The 22,179-nt window shown below is 46.4% G+C and overlaps 1 protein-coding gene across 8 annotated transcripts in view; it reads right to left on the bottom strand.

The window, feature by feature from the left end:
• Positions 1-18,709, bottom strand: part of vav2 (vav 2 guanine nucleotide exchange factor) — a 152,189-nt gene extending 133,480 nt beyond the window's left edge. For 4 of the 8 annotated variants that reach the window (XM_028972691.1, XM_028972690.1, XM_028972687.1 and 1 more), the window contains exon 1: positions 18,099-18,709. In XM_028972691.1, coding sequence (XP_028828524.1) covers positions 18,099-18,302 — 204 coding nt within the window. In that variant the 5' untranslated portion in view covers positions 18,303-18,709. The remainder of the gene's footprint in view (positions 1-18,098) is intronic. The other 4 variants (XM_028972688.1, XM_028972686.1, XM_028972689.1 and 1 more) reach the window with 1 other exon arrangement.
• Between the last annotated feature and the right edge of the window lie 3,470 nt (positions 18,710-22,179).

Below are 22,179 nucleotides of genomic sequence, written 5' to 3' on the forward strand. Positions count from 1 at the left end.
TTCGCAGTTCGAATTTTCAACCTGAAACCGTCCAGTTATGCACCCGCTTCCTTATCCGCTAGGCCACCAATTCCTTGTGGACTTACGCGTCCCAAGCCATACTGGACAGCTCCCTTATGCAGCTCCTGTATGGTTTATGCAGCTGCTTTTTTATTATTCTGGCAGATCAGTGTTTAAGAGAGGTGAGTGTGGTCATGTAATTGCATCAAGTTTCTTCAAAGAATGTGTGAATTTTTGTAAACACAGGGACATTTTGCTGGTCCTCCAGAGAGAAAATGCAATAAAGATTCTAAATTCTGAGACAAATAATAATAATACACTCTCTCGCTCACTCGATGTCCATAAGTGCCTAATCCATATTAGAGTCATGGGTCCCAGAGTCCATCCTGGCCCACCTCAGTACAACTACTACCACTACTACTACTAATAATAATAATAATTTTTAAATAAAATACAGGGCAAATACATTTGACATTGTTTAATAAGGAAGTAATCTGTTCAGGGATTTATGTCTGATTGAGTTTGGTTTAGAAAGGTTTTGTTTCATGTCTGTATATTTATATGTCTGTTTTAATATGTCACGTTACCTTAGTGTGTGTACGTGAGTTTTAACGTGTGTTAAGATCCCAGCCCTTCTTTAATGGCAGCCTGCCGGCCTCATACAATAATCTAATCAGCTCCCAGCTGCCTAACACAACCTGTAATGAGACAAACATGAGACACAATGAGTCCGCCGGAGCTCTGAAGTGAGCCTCCTCAGGGACGTCTCGGCTACCAGATGGGTCACTAAGCTAATCAGGCCGTTCCCTGGAGCAGAGCAGCTAGCAGGCCAGCAGCTAGGCTAATGGCTACGCTAACGGCCCCAAATGCCACATGCATCTGCCCCATTGTGTCCATGGGGACACCGAATTAGAATTACACTTTTGGCAAACACTCTTATCCAGAGTGACCTAGGTGAGTGCTTTAACTTATACATAATTTAATATGTTAAAGTATAAGTATTGTTAAGTAAATCACTTTGGGGCAGTGGTGGCCTAGCGGTTAGGGTGGTCAGAAGGTTGCTGCCAAGGTGCCACTGAGGTTCCACTGAGCACACACTGCTCCCCGGAGGCCTGTCATGGCTGCCCACTGCTCACCAGGGGTGGTGGTTAAAAGCAGAGAACACATTTTGTTGTGTCACCGTGTGCAGTGCTGTGTATCACAATCACTTCACTTTTAACTTTAGCTTTCATTTAAAGGTGTTTTGTGACTCCACCTAGGAGCCACGACAGAGAAGAGTCTAGATAAGTACTTTCCTAGAACCTTGACAGATGGTGGTACCAGTCGAGCAGGGCTGGAGGGAGAGATCAAGGAGTGATGGGTGGTAGTAGCCTAGTGGGTAACACACTCGCCTATGAACCAGAAGACCCAGGTTCAAACCCCACTTACTACCATTGTGTCCCTGAGCGAGACACTTAACCCTAAGTTGCTCCACGGGGGGACTGTCCCTGTAACTACTGATTGTAAATCGCTCTGGATAAGGGCGTCTGATAAATGCTGTAAATGTAAATGTGATGAGAGATCTGAGGTAGGAGGGTGTGACCTTTACTTGGCTTTGTAGGCCGTGTCAGTATTTTGAATCAGATGCGGGCAGCTGCAGGAAGCCAGTGGAGGGAACGTAGCAGTGGAGCGGTGCGGGAGACAAGTCGTGCTGCAGCGATCTGGATCTGTTGGAGAGGTCGAGTAGCGCTAAGAGGAAGTCCGGCCAAGAGTTGAGTTACTGTAGTCTTGTTTGGAGACGACCAGGGAACAAGTATCTGAGTAGCCTGTGTTGATAAAAATGGACGAATCCTCCTAATGTCGTAGAGGAGGAATCGACATGAGCGAGAGAGCTTGGAAACGTGAGTAGAGTAGGTGAGGGAATAGTCTCTGGTTACCCCAAGCTTACGTGCAGTGGCAGAAGGAGAGATTGGAGAATCGTCCAGGGAGATTTTATGGTTCTGTTGTGGGGAGGAATCAGCAGGGATGAACAGCAGTTCAATTTTGCTGGGGTTGAATTTCAGATAATGGGCTGCCATCCAATAGGATTACAAATTTCTGAATTTGAACATGTACACACAAAAGAATGCAATTAACAGAATGTTATAAGCAAAAAGAACCTAATAAAATAGTATTTCCGAAAAAGCAATGTTGCACTGAGAAGTAAGAATATATAGAAAACCTTTCAATGAAGTCTGAAGAGCTGGAACAATGAAGAACATCCTCAAAGTCACATTTTTTACATGATTTTTTATATATCTGGAACATGATATAGAAAGAATCTACTTCTCCATGCTGTGTTTTTTTTTTATGTTCCCATCAAACGAGCCCACAAGTCATTAATCCCACTGTTCCTTATTAACGTTTCCGGCCCCGCCCCGGGCTATGGGAACCTGCGATTAGGCAGGGTGTTTAAAGGGTTTAGCACTTGTCTTTTTCTGTCCGTTTTATTAGGCCATACTTTGTGGAAATGTTTTTGTACCCTCCAGACTTGGTTTTAATTAGAAAAACACTTTTCAATTTTTAGGAATTGTAAAAAAAAGAGCCAGCACAAACGAATTCTCTTTCCCACAGCTCACCCAGACCTCTTTCTTTTCTTTTCTTTTCAGGGCGCTAATGAAGACTCGTTAGATAGAAGCTATGGACCCGCCATTTATGGGTCTCGGTCAGGGAAGATAAGGCCAATTCATCAGATGTTTATATTAATGGCAGCTTTTATACCGTGACCTGAGAACAGACCAGGCATAATGAATGTAATATTAATTGCAGTGTTACATTTTGTACAGCAGTATCTTGCACTGTTTTACGTTACAAGTGTCTACATGTTTTGTTCGCCCTAAATTACAGTGGCCCAGAAGGATCAACACAAGTGCAAATGACACAACACGAATGCAAAAGCCACAATGGTAGTTACTTACAGTAATGAGCCTCACTTCCATTGGGCCTAACTTCCGGTGGGCGTGACTTCTGTTGTGGCCTTTGCATTTATATTGTGCAGCCACAATGGAAGTTACGCACGGCAGAAGTTATACCCCAGAAAACCATTTGCACTTGGAAACCTTAATTAATGCTGGTCATACACTAGAAAACATTTATCAATGCCTGTATCATAATGAGCAATGTTATTCACTGTGATGTGATAATGTGAGGGATAATGGACACTGCGTTCGTATATCAAATATTACGCGCAATACATTTTTTATATATATATATATGAATGCAGTGTCCATAACTTCCGCTGTGCATTACTTCTGTTGTGGTTTTTGCATTCGAGTTACGGCTTTTGCATTTGTGTTGACGGGGCAGCGGTTGTCCGGCAAGTAAGGAAGCGGCCCTGTAATTGGAAGGATGTTGGTTCGAATCCCGACCCCAGATCCCACACACTGCTCCCCGGGCGCCTGTCATGGCTGCCCACTGCTCACTAAGGGAGATGGTTAAAGGCAGAGGACACGTTTCGTTGTGTCACCGTGTGCTATTCTTCACAATAGCAATCACTTCACTTTTTTTTTAATTAAAGTGTCCCATGTTTGCACATCCTCTGTCCCACATAAGCACTTTTTGTCAGTATGCAACTTTGTTAAAGTGTTACACGTAGCTCCTGGTTCTGGAGACATGTTGTCTCCTTTCACTATGTACTGTCTAACATGTATGTGGCTGAGATGACAATAAAGATGGGAAGCGGGAAGACGGTAACAGCTGATTCCTGCTTACTCAACCAGCTCAGTCATTGAGTTCAGCTCTGACAAAGCTCTTCTCGACTCTAAACCTACGTCCAATCTACCGCCCTGTTCCAAAGTGACTCGTCTCCTCTTGTTGTTGGGGGTTGCCTTGCATTGCAACCCATTTCAAGGCGACGAATTTGCATTTGCCCATGAAAAAAGCTCACTTGAACTTGAACTTGAAAGCCATTATAGTATAGATAGTAATCATTAGCAGTAATTTTCATATACAGGCTTATGCTTAAAAAGTATGTGGGGTCAAAAGACCTTTGACCCCATCCCACGGCATAAAACACATTCAGTAAAACTTAGAACAGAAAGAGGTGAGCCAAATGTAGAGCTTCTGTTGAACATTTTAATATCCCTGCATCCCTGCATACTATTCATGGTGGTGGCAGGCACAGATGTGAGCCTGATGAGATTCCTGCACCGTGGTTGCCACTTCCTGGCCTGAAGGAGCTTTAGATGCAGACACCCCCCAACTGTGCCATTCAGGCTAAGTACCCCGAGTCTGGGGGCTGCAGGACCTTCAAACACCCTCAGAGTCGGCGCCACTTAACTTTAAAACTTTCCCCAACTGGGACATCCAGCACTGACCCACATCACTTCTGTAAGAGCATGCAGAATCTGGGACAGTCTGATATCCCCAAACACACCATTTACCGCTCATATCTCCACAAATATTTATAATTTCATCTCTAATGTACACGAGCTATTCTAAATTAGCTTGGAAAATCAAGAAAGACACAGAAGTCATTTTCTTTTTCTTCAGAAGTATAAGAGAGAGGCTGAGAGAGAGAGAGAGAGAGAGAGAGAGAGAGTGTGTGTGTTTTGTATCCTCAGGCCGTAACATCTGGCTGTCAGGTTTGGCGGAGCTCAGTGTTGCCATGGGGACAGACCACTCATCAGATCCCGCCCCCACACACACATACACACACACACACACACACACACACACTCACACTATAGAAAGCAAGGTACTGGGCAACCCAGGTCTGTTAGGAAGAAAAGTCGTGTTCCTGACTCTGGAACAACTTCATTAACCCAATGAAGGCGTCCCCGAACACAGAACCTCATTTGCTGGCCCATCCAATTAAACCCACTCTCCACGCCGACCCATTTTGCAAAGGTTGCTGTCATCATTTGGCCGATTTTAATCTGTGAGAAAGAAATTGATTGATGCTGCACTCTCAGCTTCCTTGCTGTTGCACTGATGCAATTCTATCTCTGTGGACCCTCATCCTGTTTCCTCTTGTGTGGATGGATGTAGAAGCTCACTGAGGGGCACTGGCCTTCACGTTTGACATTAAAACACACACACACACCCACCCAGCCACACCACATAAATGCGTAACAAGACGTTTTTAATCCAAACTCCAGCGCCCTGAGTAACAGAACTAAGCAGTTTTAGCAGGTGAGTGAGTCAGTGAGAGAACTTTACCTTCAACTTTTGAAAATTCAGGAACACCTGAACAGTTTTCTTGCTCTCTCTTTCTCCCACTTTCTTCTCGTGCCTCCCTATACGTCTTCCCACACACAAACACACACACACACACACACTCACACACAGTTGCGGCTCCAGATGGCCATCACGTTCTCCCACATCTTGTCTCCCACACCTCCTGCTCACACTCAGAGACAGATAATATTTATACAGATCACGAACAGAACAAGAAGTTAAGCACAACAACTCATGTTACGCACAGCGAGTGATGGAAGAGACATTGTGTGTCTCAATCATTTTATTCATTATTAATACGCAAGGTCGAAAAGTCATCTTGAACTTCAAATGGTAGCTCTGCAAATTACAACGTCACAAGGATGTCCCCCCCCAGTGGATTTCTCTCTCACACACAAACACACAGCACACACAGGAAAGAAGAACCACCGAGCAGGACCTGGGCTCACCGGCGTGCCGGGTCTTAACCACCCACGGGCGACCCTTTGAATATTAATCTTTCTTGCGTTGACTCCAAATCTTTGTTCCTTTTCGTCCATTACAAAATGTCATCCTTACAGCACAACTCCACCAGCCCTCACTTCACCTCTTTGCCTGTGAATTGCCCTCTTGCTGCCATGGTAACCACCTTTTTTTTACTCCCATGAAAAATATCAAGCTGATCCCTGAAAAAAAAGTCTCTGTTAGGGAAAACTGCAGGAAGTGTGGGAAGCGGCGTATGAATTCAGATATGATCAAACCCAAAAATTGAAATTCAAATAGCCAACAAGGACAAAACGGAAAAAATCCTAAAATGGACATGGGGGGGTCAAGAGGTTACAGAAAGAACAACAGGATCCTGAGAAGTGAAAACATTTCTACACAGGCACAGAGGGTTTGTGTGTGTGGGAAATTATATATAAATATAAAAAATGTTCAGCGCTGCCAAAAACTGTTCCAGACCAGAGACGAGGCTCAGTCGGCCTGCACTGTCCAAACGTCCCGAGGCTTATATACTTCAGTTATGAAACTCCATGAGTTGCACTCTTCAGCATGATGAAACAACCACTGCATCCCTCACCAGCAGTTTCAGAGCAACAGAGAGAAACAGAGAGAACGCGAAAGATGGAAGGAAGCAGGAAGGAAAGCAAATGAATAAATTATGAGGGTTTCTACATGAATTGCCATGCTGTAAACATCTTCATAAAGTTCTCACTGGGGAGAAGACTGCCGAACAGGTGGCCAGGAAGGGCGTGTGAGATACATCTAGTCACAGTCCACCGCGACATAGATCCAGAGAGGCTTACAAATCAGTAGTGCTTGTGGAGCAAGGACTCAGCATGCAACAAACCAGAGGGTCACCACAGCCACCACCAGCGTAACAACTAAAGCTTCAGGGATTTTCAAATGGACCAGTAGCATCATAATGGACATGTATTTTTCTCTTATTGGACAAATCATCACAAACCCTGCACTGAAACCACTTGTAGGCTTACCCTACCCTGGAAGGGGGTCCCTCTCTGTATCACTCCTTCCCAACGTTTCTTCCTTTCTTTTTCTTCCTTTTTCCTTGTGCGCAGAAGGGTCAAGTGTGGGGGGTGTCAACTGTAGGGCCTGTCAATGCCCATTGAGACATACTGTATGTGATTTTGGGCTATATAAGAAATACATGTTGCTGTTGTTGTAGTAAGCGGGGTTTGAACCTGGAATTGGAGTAACAGAGGACAACACATCCAAGGCATCCATCCAGACACGACTGGCCTAAACTAAACTGGGTTGCTACAGCAGACTAATCGCAGAGATGCATTTTGGGAGACTGCTACGCTGTAACCACCAGGGTGGTCTCATTGTGGACCCAAATCCAGAAGACAGAATTGTGATACACACCGGCCTGCTCACATTACCAAAGGGATTTGATGTCTTCATCATAGTGATACGCACCACAGCAAAGCTTCCACTGCACACAGTGAAACGTGTCCTCTGCTTTCAACCCATCACCCTTGGTGAGCAGTGGGAAGCCATGACAGGCACCCGAGGAGCAGTGTGTGGGGACGGTGCTTTGCTCACTGGCACCTTGGCGGATCGGTTACGAGTCCACTTCCTTAGTCAATAGGCCACCATTGCTCAATTGTACATGTAGGAATACACCGGGGCAAAAAAAGTACCTGCCAGCCACTGGCTGTGCAATTTGTCCCACTTAAAACGATGAGAGAGGTCTATAATTTTCATCACAGGTACACTTATACATATATAAAAAAAAACTAAATTCTTTTAATGCAGCGAGTCTGAACCTGACAAGCCTGCGGGGACACCTTAACCCACCCTAAACCCCACAAACCCCCCAACTTAGAACCAGGCCCCGGGGTGACACCTGAAGAACAGAAAAGCTTGACATGTCAAATTCCCTACAGAGGTCCATTAAAATATTTCTCTCTCTCGGCCAAGAAAGAGCTGGAGTGTGAACAACGGCAAAAATGTCAGTCTCGCTGGTTTAAACAATGAGAAGAATCCACCCGAGATGGGAGAATTACGTCAGAGAGGTGTTTGCTCTCCTTCTCTCCCTCTCTCCCGCTCGTCCTCATACACACACACACACACACAGAGAGAGAGAGAGAGAGACGAAATGTAAGTGTTGTGTCCAGAATGCATAGTTGGGCTCCAGGGGGTGGGGTGGGGTGTGTTCTGAACTCTCTGTTCAGCTTCCAGATGTTTCTTGTTGTTGGGGAAGAGAGAGACGGCACTGGAACAGAGCAGGGTATGTTTAAGAACGAACGAGCGAGAGGACGAACGTAAGGCCGGCCGGTGTATGGCGAGCCTGGGGATCTTCTGCAGGCATTAAAGAAGAGACGCGGGTTGAGGGAGAGGAGGAGAAAGTAGGCCTGATTACTTTCTGTGGGGTGTGTCTCAGCGAGTCTAAAAGATGACCCAAATTCAGGCAGACGGCATCATAAGGGGACGGAGGGGACAGCCCGCCCTCCCCCTCGCCCTCTCTCCACATGTGTATTTATACACCTCTCCCCTCGGGCACTTCCTGCTGAAGCCGTCAATTGTTGGGCCTCTAATCTCTTCACAGGCAATCGACTCCGGGACGATTTGAAAAAGAACAGCTCTCCCCCGCTCTAATGGGGAAAACGCCGCTCGGCAAACTCTACCTGCTGTTGCCTTTCCCATTCCCTGCGTTCTGTAAATTGGTTTCTGAGAGACACCATATATCACCAGTGTGCCAAAACACACACACACACACACACTCCAAATATTACACAGAAAAGATATTTATAAGAGCCTTAAGGGAGAACGTCTTTAATGCACGTTTGCTATTTTAGGTTCTTCTCACACAATAAAGGGCTTCTCCAAAACGCCATTTCAATTTGAAAGAGCCCGTAACCGTGACACAGATACACGAGGAAGTGATGTGTGTAATGTGCGCTCGCCGCTCCGCAGCGAAAAAGCCCAGCGCCCCCTCGCATTGATCCGCCCGTTTGTCGACAGGGAATCCAATTTGCCTGGTTAATGAGAAGAGACACGCTCTCTTGTGATTAGATAATCATAATTCATCACGTTCCGCGGACAGCCCTGATTATCCGCCGTCGCTCAGCGCGCCAGGGACGGAGAGGCGTTCAGAGGGAGTGGCGTTCAGCACAGTCGGCCGTAGGTGTGAATCTGAGTTGAGATATTGTGAACGGGATTATGGAAATGACGGCCACACTGGACACTGTATGGATGTAATATGTCACAACTAATATTTTAGCATTGCTGTAATGTAAATAACATTTACATTTACATTTACAGCATTTATCAGACGCCCTTATCCAGAGCGACTTACAATCAGTAGTTACAGGGGTTAAGGGTTAAGTGTCCTGCTCAGGGACACAATGGTTGTAAGTAGGATTTGAACCTGGGTCTTCTGGTTCATAGGCGAGTGTGTTACCCACTAGGCTACTACCATCCTTATAACCCAAACATACCTGCTGTCGGTAGCATTATAGTAAAGTCGAACAAAAAAAAAAAATGATTCCCATAAGCATACTTTAGACGTTAAAGTAATTTTAATTACTAGAATGAGAAAAAAAAAAAACACATAAAAAAAAGCTATGGTCTGTGATCCCAGAATATCACAACCATTAATATACTGAGGAAGGACTAACGCGCAACACCATCTTAACACATAGAGCACCCGCGTCTACTGAAATAGAACTCGAGCGAGGGCGTGCTGCCGGGAGGATGGGTGGAGATTCTGCTACCAACGTTTTCAAATCTACAGCGGGCAGCATTTACTTGTTCACTCGTATACGCTTCCAAAGTCCCAGAAGATGGGCGGGGTTGCATTAACGCTCAAATGCTGGTCCTGGCGTGAGCCCGGCAAAAGGTACCAGCAAAGGTAAAAGGTATACGGCCGGGTACTGAACCGGTGCTGAAATACTGACAATCGTTTGTTTATGCGAAACTCAGCATCGTGTGCAAAGATCTACAGTTGCTTGTGATTGGCTGTCAAACTGTGGGGGATCACACTATAGAGGTAGAGAAAAAAGAAGCAGGCAACAAAGGAGCCAGCGTTATTAACACTGTTGGATAAAACAAGCGTTGAATCTTTATCTTCCCTGCCCACAGACAAGGCCGCTGTAACAAGACAGGTAAGTTCGAAAATCCAAGTGAAAGTGAAAGTGAAGTGATTGTCACATGTGATACACAGCAGCACAGCACACGGTGCACACAGTGAAATTTGTCCTCTGCATTTATCTCATCACCCTGAGTGAGCAGTGGGCAGCCATGACCGGCGCCCGGGGAGCAGTGCGTGGGGACGGTGCTTTGCTCAGTGGCACCTCAGTGGTACCTTGGCGGGTCGGGATTCGAACCGGCAACCTTCTGATTACGGGGCCGCTTCCTTAACCACTAGGCCACGTAGACCGTGGTGATGACTGACAGCTCTCATGCACCCTACACACCAGTACATCATTTGGCAATCAGCGTTGCCAAAACCAAAAAAAAACAAACAGGCATTTACATTACCAACACTTTTATTAATGAGTCCTGATCAGCAAAGTAGTGAATCCAACCTTCCTGGTTACACACTGTGTGACACAACCCGTCCCCCCCACGCCTGACCCCATGAGTCTTTGCCTACTGTATGACGCGTGGTGGCACTGCTACACAAACACAATGGAGCCCTGAGTTGATTTTCCTATCAGATTTCCCATTCAATTGCTTGGGAGGAATTTCCTCTCTCTGTTGCTGCATTTCACTTACACATCTCATCTTACGCACCCAAACACACACACACACACACACACACACACACACACACACACACACACTTTCTTTGTGTGTGTGTACATTCCAGCATGATTGCAAATGCATTTTGCTTATTTGTTTCTCAGAGTGAATTGCATGGTTGAGAGAGAACTTAGCTGACTCAGCGTAACTATCAGCAAAATTGCACAGTTCAACAAAAAATGCTACTTTGAGCAAAAGTCGTCAGGTGCAAACAACGACGCAAAATCCGAAACTGTCCAGCAAAGGCAGAAATCTGAAGCCAGGCTGGAATGGTTCAGTAGACCAGACCCTCGCTGAAACACGCTTGAAACCCAGAGGAAGACAGGTGAGAATGAGCCCGATAATACAGGGGAGAAATGAGGAGCCCTTCAGAGGAAGAGGAGTGGGGTGCAATAAGCGGCCGACCAATGGCTGTCCAGCGCTCTGGAGGAGTTGGAGACGAAGCTGTTTGTGCTCCATGCTTCGGTCTGCATGATTAGTTATGTGCAAGGGATCAATGCGTTGGACGCAGTAGCTTCTAATGTTACAGTCCCACATCCGTGCCCCGCCCATCCCATGGCCAATTACGCCTCCACCTCAGTCAATATGGTCCCCGTAATGGGGTATTGATCAGACTGGTGAGAAATCAAAAGTGTGTCCAGAGAACAGAGTGACAACATGGCGCGACATGGAAACGCAATCATCTTTCTTTGTGCACTTCCATGGAGATGTGAAAGGAAACATTTGTGGCTCAGAGTAAAGATGCAAAGTGATGGCTGAAGAACAGTCTCCTTCGGAACAGTTCACACTAATCAAAACCATCTCTGTCGATCTCCCTCTGAACAGTTCATGCAACTTATATTTATATCCCAGTTAACAGTTTGTTGCTGATGCTGATCATTACAAGTCCCCTATGGAACAGTTCACACTAATCAAAACCATCTCTATTGATCTCCCTCTGAACAGTTCACGCAACTTAGAGTCATATCCCAGTTAACAGTTTGTTGCTGATGCTGATCATTACCAGTCTCCTCTGGAACAGTTCACACTAATCAAAACCATCTCTGCTGAACTCCCTCTGAACAATTAACAAAACTTAGAGTCATATCCCAGTTACCAGTTTGTTGCTGATGCTGATCATTACTAGTCCCCTATGGAACAGTTCACACTAATCACAACTGTGAAGAGAATGTCAGTAATCTCAGAGGGAGATCAATAGAGATCTCTATTGATCTCCCTCTGAACAGTTCACGCAACTTAGAGTCATATCCCAGTTAACAGTTTGTTGCTGATGCTGATCATTACTAGTCTCCTCTGGAACAGTTTACACTAATCAAAACCATCTCTGCTGATCTCCCTCTGAACAGTTCACGCAACTTAAATTCATATCCCAGTTAACAGTTTGTTGTTGCTTATGCTCATCATTACCAGTCTCCTTTGGACCAGTTCATACTAATCAAAAGCATCTTTGCTGATCTCCCTCTGAACAGTTCTTCTACTGATCAGTTCACATACTGTACTTCTGAACAGTAAAAATAGTTTGTTGCTGCCGATGTTACACTGAAACATCTAATTACCAGGATCCTTCTGAAGAGGTTGCATGATTCAAACTCATAATAATATGGATCTAATATGGATCTCCCTTGTTTGCTATCTGTTTTGCACCGCTTACTGTGGCCGATTTAATTTTGAACAGCTCACTACTAATCCTCCATTGAACAGTTCAAACAACTCAACTCATTCGACTAGTCAAACTCACAATGGCAATCATCTTCTTCCCTTTCGCCACCCGTTTTACTAGGCCTGCAGTTGCGCTCCGCATTATGCATCTTTACTGCGTATCTGTGCGCTGGATGCACTCGCATGTGCTCTGTGACCCGGTGAGCCATGCTGTGGCAGTCCGGTTTAATCCCCCGGCTCCTGTGTGCTGATGTTCTCGCAGATGGAGCCTCATTTGAAAGCATATGCTGTCCATATGCACCCAATTCATTTTTAAATCTGCTTCTATTTAAGTAATTACTTGGCATTAATGATCGTCCCACAGACACTCATTTACAGACAAGGGTGTGTCCCTGAACTCTGAACCTGCAGGTGCCAAGAGCAAAAACTGGCATCAACCACCATTTTCTAATGACACATAAACATTAATCTCATGGAAATAAACAATTTGCAACATTTATACCATCAACACTCAAGGCTGGTGTTTAAATGAAGAATTATTAATGTTGTCAATGTTGTATGAATTATTAATAGTACAACAAAGTTGTCCATCTTACTCTGTTCTGGCCGTCAAGTTCTACAGTAGATACATTAGCCAGTCGAAATTATATAATATTCGCATGAATTATATATTGGCATGAAAAATTAATATGGCTGTGGATACATTACAAGGCATCATTCAGTCCAAATTCCATATCTACATACCAGTAAGGCCCATTGCCACGGTCTTGATCTCACAGTCATTTCTTTAGGGGAACAGAGTGTGGTGGACACTGACTAGACTTAACCTCCAACTTCCCGGTCCTGTTGCTCTACTCCTGCATATTAAAACATCCGGTAGGGGGTGTCCAGGAAACCGGACGGGGAAGCTTTGCCACGGGGAATGCTGGATCGCATGCACCCTGACGCCCACTGGCACCATGTCCTAGAAAATCCAGCCAAGATTCCTGCACCTCTGTCTCCATACCTGAATGAAAACGCTGGAAACTGTGTACACGGCGAGGGAGTGGGTTTTTTTTTTTTTTTTGGACCTTTTCTCTGGGAAGAGCCGGGGAGAAATACAGATTTAATTGAGGCGATCTCCAAAAGGTCACTTCTGTTGAGAAACCCGCCTGAGGGCCCCGTAGCTACAGACCAGAATTTCTGGAAAAGCCATTTCACAGGATTCAGCGCAGGATTATTAGCAGCATGAGAAGTAATGAGACACCGCCTCGTCGGTCCCGTTACTCCGCTGCGTCCGCAGCGGACGCCTCACACACATATTGATTTATTGACAAGTGAATCCAGGGTCTGGTAGGCGGAGTTGATTGGTTACAGCAGCCCTCGTAACTCAGGTGATGAGTGGGTGTCAGACCCGCAGCTGCTCGGCGCGCCTGGACGCCGAGAGCCGGCAGGAGATTCCTTCTTCTGGGATGCTTGATCCTCCTTCTTCTGATCCAATTCCTTTACTTTTCTTTACGAGTGAAGGCGGCTTCCCACACAAACACACACACACACACACAGCAAGAGGCTGGAGATTAGAGCACACAAGCTTTTTGTGGTGTGTTGTGTTGTGTTGTGGTGTGCTGGTTTATATAAAAATAGTTATAGGTTTATAATTCATATATTGTTATTACAGATACTACACAGAGATACCAGGTCTTATGAAACATTTTTTCACAGTAGGACCTTCAGGATGGACATCTCAGCAGTGGTGGAGAAGGGGATAACATGAGCGAGTGAGAGTGTGTGTGTGTGTGTGTGTGTGTGTGTGTGTGTGTGTGTGTGTGCTGTCTCATTGTCTCTTCTCAATCACATTAACTTTCCTCGCCAGTGTCACAGCTGTGTGACCCAGGAAGTGATTCTAACAACCCCATCAATGAGATTACTGACATTCTCCTCACAGAGGGGTCAAAGGGCAGGGGCACACCCAACTCCCAGATTAAATTAGACCAGAGGGAGAAGGCCAGAGCAATCTATTACCATGCCCATACTTCCACACGCTGTCAGCCTCTCTCGCTCACACACACTCACACACACTCCCGACAGGCACAATGCTAGTTACTCCAGCTGCAGTACTGTACTCATCTCCACTCAAAAGTGCTCCTTATGAGATTGTGTATTTGTGCGTATGTGTGTCTGTGTGTGTGTGTGGGAGGAAGGCCCAAACCACGCAAACATTCTTACAACTGGACTTCCTGGATTCACAACACAAAGAGCTGTTTCATAGGAGTATGAGAGACAGTGTGTGTGTGTATGTGTGTGTGTGTGTCTGTGTGTGAGAGTGAGTGGTTAGTATTGAGGGGACCAAATGTCCATACAATATAAGGAACGCATTGCAACTGCAGGTCCCATAGTACAAATCATACAGATTTAATAAAAATTACAATTACAGGCACAACAGATTTATTACAGATCTTAATAAATCGAGGGATGTTTCATATTTTTAAAAATATACGATACAGAGTTATTAATCTGGGTCTTCACAAAGACTCCCTGTCCAACCCAGCCTCCATAATTTTTTTAGACAGATTGCAGAACGCAAGGGATTTCCCAGCAGCAATACCATCTAAACCACACACACACACACACACACACACACACACACCTGTGTCATCCCACAGGTATTCACAGCTGCCTACTCTAGCCGGAGTGAATGAAAAGAGAAGGAAAAAAATCGAGAATGTGTAGTGTGGGGGGATGAAGGGGAACTGGAGCAAATCCAAGTGTTCACCTGTATCACCTGTAGCACACGCTCTTGTCAAAGCGAGGTCACGGCACAAAACGGGGTGCACCGCACGTTCAAAATGACCCACACGTGACACACACGAAAAAACCTACACTAGTCCAAATGCTCTTACACAAAAACGCACTTAAAGTAGGCCACCCCCAACCAACCTGCCCTCCATACCGTGGTAAATTCACAAACTCAGCCCCCTCAGCGTTGCCAGATTGGGGGGAGGGGTTTAAATGAGTCCCCTGAGGAAGGAATCGAAAAGAACTCAATACGCTAAATTCGACTTTTTTTAGTGTTGAAATCATTAAGTCCTTCCTTACCAAACCCAATGCATCAGAAAGTTGCATCTCGGTGAAAGCTGAAGCATGAAAGGGTGACCATCGGAGGGCTGGGGGGTGAGCCGCCGCTTTTTAACTCCCGTCTCACTCTGTTTCCCAGCGTCTGATCTCTCCATCCCGCACTTTAACTAACCCAGACCAGTAAACTAGAACACCTCACGCACCAGAAGAGCACCGTGACCTCGTCGCCCCCCGAACATCAACCCGCCCATTCCTCTGCCACTTTCTGCCTTACACCAATTTGTCACACGGGACCCCGTTGCGAAACCACAGAGCCTGGGGCCACCGGGTAAAAGGATCAAAGCCTGTCACTCAAAATGGGCGCTGTGGCAGCCGAGGAGCAGCCTGAAGGGACACCACAGGTGCCTCGGGGTCTCTCACGTGGCAGGGATGCGGCAGTCTCCGATTCGTCGAGTTTCTGGACATTTTTTCATCTAGTGTGAAATATAAAATACAGTGTGTAAACATTTGCAATGAAATCATTAATCTCCTGAGCTAAAAGCGGATCCTCCTCATACATTTAAATGGCGCAAAAGCTCAATTGTAAAAAAAAAAAAAAAAAAAAAAACTAACCATTTAGTGGCGAAATACACACTAATGCAGAACGGCCCCGTTGTTTTCATATTCGCACAATGGAATGGGACCAAGACGTCATCGTTCATGAATCATGACATCATGATCGAAAACGTCACGCTTCCCAAAGTCGTGATCCACTGCCCTGCTCTCATTTCATTACCAATGCAACAAAATTTGTACCAAGCCTCAATAGTGTATCGTTAAGGCGAACAATACACTGCAAAAATAGATTTGTGGGACGTACCCCCGCCTCCCACAAAAAGAATATCTTTATTTAACAACTAATGTGTGCAAACGCAAACCAAGCAGTCTCCCGAAAAGTGTGGTTTGAAATGTGTGGCGTGAGGTTTGAGACACACATCCAGTACACCAACTTCCAGTTTTCTAATGTGCAATTTGTGCATATATATCCACTCTGTACATACAGTACAGGCCAAAAGTTTGGACACACCTTCTCATTCAATGTGTTTTCTTTATTTTCATGACCATTTACGTTGGTAGATTCTCACTGAAGGCATCAAAACTATGAATGAACACATGTGGAGTTATGTACTTAACAAAAAAAGGTGAAATAAATGAAAACATGTTTTATATTCTAGTTTCTTTGCTCTGATTGCTGCTTTGTACACTCTTGGCATTCTCTCGATGAGCTTCAAGAGGTCGTCACCTGAAATGCTTTTCCAACAGTCTTGAAGGAGTTCCCAGAGGTGTTTAGCACTTGTTGGCCCCTTTGCCTTCACTCTGCGGTCCAGCTCACCCCAAACCATCTGAATTGGGTTCAGGTCCGGTGACTGTGGAGGCCAGGTCTCCACTTTTTGTTAAGTACATAACTCCACATGTGTTCATTCATAGTTTTGATGCCTTCAGTGAGAATCTACCAATGTAAATGGTCATGAAAATAAAGAAAACACAATAAATGAGAAGGTGTGTCACAAACATTTTTTTTACAATCCCAACCACTGTTTTTTATTTTCTAGGAATATTTATTTGCTTATTTCTATATTGATTTGCTATTGTTTTTTTTGCTGCTCTTATCTTGTCCACGTTCTGCCCTGACTGTAAATTTGGAGTGGAAATATTCAGTCACCTCTAATACAGGAGGCTTCTTTTCTTTACGATTATAGCCCAGGAAAACAAAGCAAACATAAATAATACGATTTGGTCCTAAATTATTAAATCTCTAGTTTTTTTTTTCCCTTTAAAGTAATGTGGAACCCGCCGGGCTAAAGAGCTACACGCTCTCCTGACCCCCTGACCCCGTCTCGGTTCTTCTGCAGCCTGATTACTTAATCCATGACATAATCCACTCATCCCAACCTGGGCGAGATTAAAACGCACACGCAGAGCGCGCTCTCTCTCTCTCTGTCTCTCGCACGCATGCCCCGCAGCGGCCTGCCGAGGCGTAATTGCCTCCATATTCCATATCAGCAGAAGATAGCCGCCTCTCCACAGCTCCCTCCCAGCGCGGGTCTCGCCCAGCGTGGGGGTGTCGAACCCCGTCAGCAGCCCGCGGCCCGGCCCGTGCCAAAGCAAACAAGGTCGACGCGCAGCCATTAGCCCACTTGTGCCCACAACACCCCCCCGGACACCCCGTCCGGGGTAACCTGGTACAGGGATGCATCTCGCAGCCCACTTGTCACCAGACAATGGCGTTACGTAAGGCCCCTTTTCATAAAACAGGAAGTGTCCTCCCCGCCTAGAACAGACTGTAGTCTGGAACACACACACACACACACACTCATGCACACCCAGCAGAAGATATCGTTTCCTTTCCCATTCTTAAGAGGAGATGTTTGGCATCAGCCCACATTCCACAGGCTGCTCTCTCTCTCTCTCTCTCTCTCTCTCTCTCTCTCATCCGGACACAGGGCCTGGTCATCGGGGGTCCGGTCGGTCACCCAGCCCGGAAACGACCTTCCCCGAACATTCGGCCCCTTTACCTTTCTGCACGCACTCTCTGCCGGGGTCAAAGGGCGCAAGGCGTGTGCCCGAAACCTGGACCTGTCCCCTGCGGGTTAATAACTCAACGGACCACGAGCGGTGGCGCTGCCGGCGGTCATTAATCACCGTTCTGGGAACGGTGTGGGCGGTGCTGTCCGACGCCGCGAACTTTCGCGTTAAACGAGTGTTTCAGCGGGACTCTCCTCGTCTCCTCGTCTCCGCGTCTCCTCATCCTCAACTTTGCAGAGCGGGTTTAGGGTCCGGAAGACGCGCACACGCCCCTGGATGAATAAGCCGCTGCTCGCACCCTGTTGCGCTCTGAGCTGCACACACACACACACACACACACACACACACACACACACACACACACGGTCGCCTACCTGCGACATCTGCGGGCGGAAGTTGATCTGCTTCAGGTCCACGGAGCCCGGGGAGAGGTTGTGCAACATCTGGCACAGCAGCACCCCGTCCCGCAGCGCCTGGGCCAGGTCGAAGACGACCGCGGAGGGCCACACCACCCGGTGGTTGGGGGGCAGGACCTTGCAGTCGATCAGCCAGCGGCCGCACTGCCTCCACTCCTCCATGGCGCCGGCGCCGGTCCCGCGGGCGACGTGGATCGGGGGAGATCGTGGGCGAGCTGGGCTCCGAAGTACTTTCTCAGGTGAAAGAGGACTTTCTGGCTCCTCTACGAGGCGAAACGTTCAGCGGCGTCCAGAAAACCGGAGCGACTTCCTCGTCTCCATCTCAGCGGCGAGCTGGGAAAAGTCCGCGCGATTCGCCTGCCAGACGTGAGCGATGGTGCTCCTCTTCCTCCTCCTCCTCCTCCTCCGCCGGATCTTCAGCAGTTTAGGCGCATGTTCGCCGGGGAGAAGGGCGGGATGCCGCAGCTCTCTGTGGCGGGGAGAGAGTTGGTAGGAAGCGGCGTAGCGCCACCGATTCAACGCCCCGCTCTCAGCGCTGCGCGGAGCAACTCCGAACACCAACCAGCGGCGATCCGTTCACCGGGGGGCGGCTCTTGGCGAACGGATCGGTTTCGTGAACGAGCCGAGCCGATTCTGTCCAGTGAACGAGTCGTGTTCGTTTGCTCATTTAAACTATAGTGTAACTACGTGCTACATTCCTCGCGTGTCTGGATTTATTGTTTATATCATGTAAAATAATAATCCTTTATTGGTCCCACAAGTGGGAAATTTGCACAGGCATGGCAGAAAGATGTACAAGCTACAAAAGGCAAAAATAAATAGAATAAAATACTATATCAAAAGTTCAGTTTCAAACTAAATAAAAAATATATAAAAACGATCTGAAAATTATATATATATGTGTGTGTGTGTGTGTGTGTGTGTGTAAGTGTATTGAAAAAAATAATCATATATGTATGATTATGTTAACTAAGATTAAAAACAAAATCTGTATGTATGTACACATAGAATATTTGTATATGTACAGAGTGGATGTACACACATATTACACATAAGAAACTACCATGGTGTATTGGACACGTGTTTTCTTAGTCTATGTATGTGGTTGTGACAGTGTTTGGAAGGAAAGACCTTCTGAACCTCATCTTCCCACATCGTGGATGCAGAAGCCTGACACTGAAAGAGCTGCTTAGTGTTACCAGGGTCTCCTGTATGGGGTGGGAGATGTTCTCCAGCTTGGCCATCGTTCTCCTGTCACTCACCGCCTCCACTGGGTCCAGAGGGCCTCCTATAACAGAGCTGGCCCTCCGGATCGTCCCGTTCAACCTTTAAATGTCCGCAGCAGAGATGAACCACACCGTAAAAGATGGCCGATGCTACCACAAAGTCATAAAAAGTCCTCGGGAGCAGCGCCTGCACTCCAAAGGACCTGAGCCTCAATGCTGAAGGGAACCTTCTTTTGTGTCATTATTTGTATCTATGTGTGGATTGATTATAGTTGCGGTCTACCAATACCGAATGTTGCTTATAATAAATAATTATCAAAGTATTGGTGCGCCAGTCTGCCCCAGGCAGGGCAAACAAGGTCTTTGGTTAATGGACTAGAGGAATGTTATGTATATCTACAGTACAGGTCAAAAGTTTGGACACACCTTCTCATTCAGTGGGTTTTCTTTATTTTCATGACCATTTACGTTGGTAGATTCTCACTGAAGGCATCTAAACTATGAATGAACTCATGTGGAGTTATGTACTTAACAAAAAGTGGAGACCTGGCCTCCACAGTCACCGGACCTGAGCTGGACCACAGGGTGAAGGCAAAGGGGCCAACAAGTGCTAAACATCTCTGGGAACTCCTTCAAGACTGTTGGAAAAGCATTTCAGGTGAAGATGTCTTGAAGCCCATCGAGAGAATGCCAAGAGTGTGCAAAGCAGTAATCAGAGTAAAACATGTTTTCAGTTATTTCACCTTTTTTTGTTAAGTACATAACTCCACATGTGTTCATTCATAGTTTTGATGCCTTCAGTGAGAATCTACCAATGTAAATGGTCATGAAAATAAAGACACGTTGAATGAGAAGGTGTGTCCAAACTTTTGGCCTGTATTGTATGTGTTAAGAACAGATAAGCAGTTTAACCATGTCATCGTGTGGTATTTTTGCTATCTGGCAAAACAGCACTGGGGAGCCAACAAGACAAAGTTTTTAGTTAGTTAGTTGCGCCCTTGGTCGCAGGAAACATTTAGTCGCATTCATTCAGGTCAAGCCTAAAAAAGGTGCAGTTCGGGATCCGAAAGATCCGAGTCTGGGAACCGAGTCACTGAAGAAAAAAAAAAAAAAAAAAAAAAGAGTCGGAATGCCCACCGCTGACACGCCGAGAAACCCCACGCCGTCCGCACAGTTTTCCACCGAGCAGCTCCTCCTTCTCCTCCTCCTCCTCCCGTCCCTCCTGCTGTTTCGGCCGGGGCAACGCGCGCTCTCGCACCGGAGGCAGAGCTCGGCAGCAGCGGGGAGCGCGCGGGGGCGCGCGGGGGCGCGCGGCCGCCGCTGGGTGGGTTGCGCGCGCTTCACGCGCAGCGGAATCAGGTGCCGCTCCTGAGCCGGAGAGAGGTGTGTTTAATAAGTCGAGCCTATATACCAATATAATGCATAAAAAAAAAAACTAGGGAGGTAGACAATCAATCTGCTCACTGCGATGTCTACTCTGGCTACACACACACACACACACACACACACACACACACACACACACACAGATTTAAACCTAGATACCTGGTTTTTCTATATGCAAACTGGCCGCGTTTGTGCCTAATCAAACCAAAAAGCACCAGAGGACCCGTTTAACCCCTCAGGACCAAATATCGCTACTGTCATTTCTGCATAATCAATAAAATAGGGTGGTAGTAGCCTAGTGGGTAACACACGCGCCTGTGAACCAGAAGACCCGGGTTCAAATCCCACTTACTACCATTGTGTCCTTGAGCAAGACACTTAACCCTGAGCTGCTCCAGAGAGACTGTCCCTGTAACTACTGATTGTAAGTCGCTCTGGATAAGGGCGTCTGATAAATGCTGTAATTGTAAATGTAAATGTAAAATCAGGCAGTGTAGCTGTCCAGTGGCATCGAGGACCACCTCACCAGAGGGTTAAGGAGCAGAAACCCCGTGGCTGTTGTACGTACATATTTCAAAAATGGACCAGAATCACCTTTATTAGCCAAGTAAAGCGAAGTGAGTGTCGTTGTGATACACAGCAGCGCAGCACAGCACACGGTGCACACAGTGAAATGTGTCCTCTGCATTTAACCCATCAGCCTTAGTGTGGTTTCTTTCGTTGCTGTAAGTAAAAAATAGGGGGGGAAAAATCAATTCACAGTATTTGCATTACATTAATTTGCAGACTATACACAGATTATAAGCAGGACATGTCTGGATTTATTGTTTATATAATGTAAGAAAATAATTCTTAATTGGTCCCACAAGTGGGAAAGTTGCATAGTCATGGCAGAAATTGGACAAGCAACAAAAAGCAAAAAATAAATAGAATAAAATACTATACCAAAAGTTCAGTTTGTACCGCACACAGAGTGTACAGAGTCTACAATGTTAGACCAAAGAGAGGTAGGCTACTGTAAATGTGGAGCAGGATGCAGTAAGGCCGGTGTAACTACGGTGTAAGAGGCCGGCTCCTTATGAGGGTGACTTCACCGAAGGTTGTGATTGATTGTGAGACTTGTGCATCGCTAGAATCCCCCTGGCCGGCTTGCAAAGTTCAGTGTCAAGAGGTCAGTTTGTTTCCGGCCACGGACGCGTGAGGGTCGCTTGTCGCTGCGGCACGTGGGCGCCATCTAGGGGCGACTCGGGCAACGACGTACACAGCGAGATGTACGGGCCATTAAAGGGTTATCAAGCGTCTGGTGACCACCACACTTTGAGGACTGTGTTAAATTCTACTTGCAAGCAAAGTATGGGTCAGAATCCCGGTAGTGATGAGATGTAAGATACACGCTTGGCTCTCAAGCTCCTTGTAGTGCTGTGTGT

This window comes from Denticeps clupeoides, chromosome 3 (genome assembly GCF_900700375.1).
Source record: "Denticeps clupeoides chromosome 3, fDenClu1.1, whole genome shotgun sequence".
Taxonomy (NCBI): domain Eukaryota; kingdom Metazoa; phylum Chordata; class Actinopteri; order Clupeiformes; family Denticipitidae; genus Denticeps; species Denticeps clupeoides.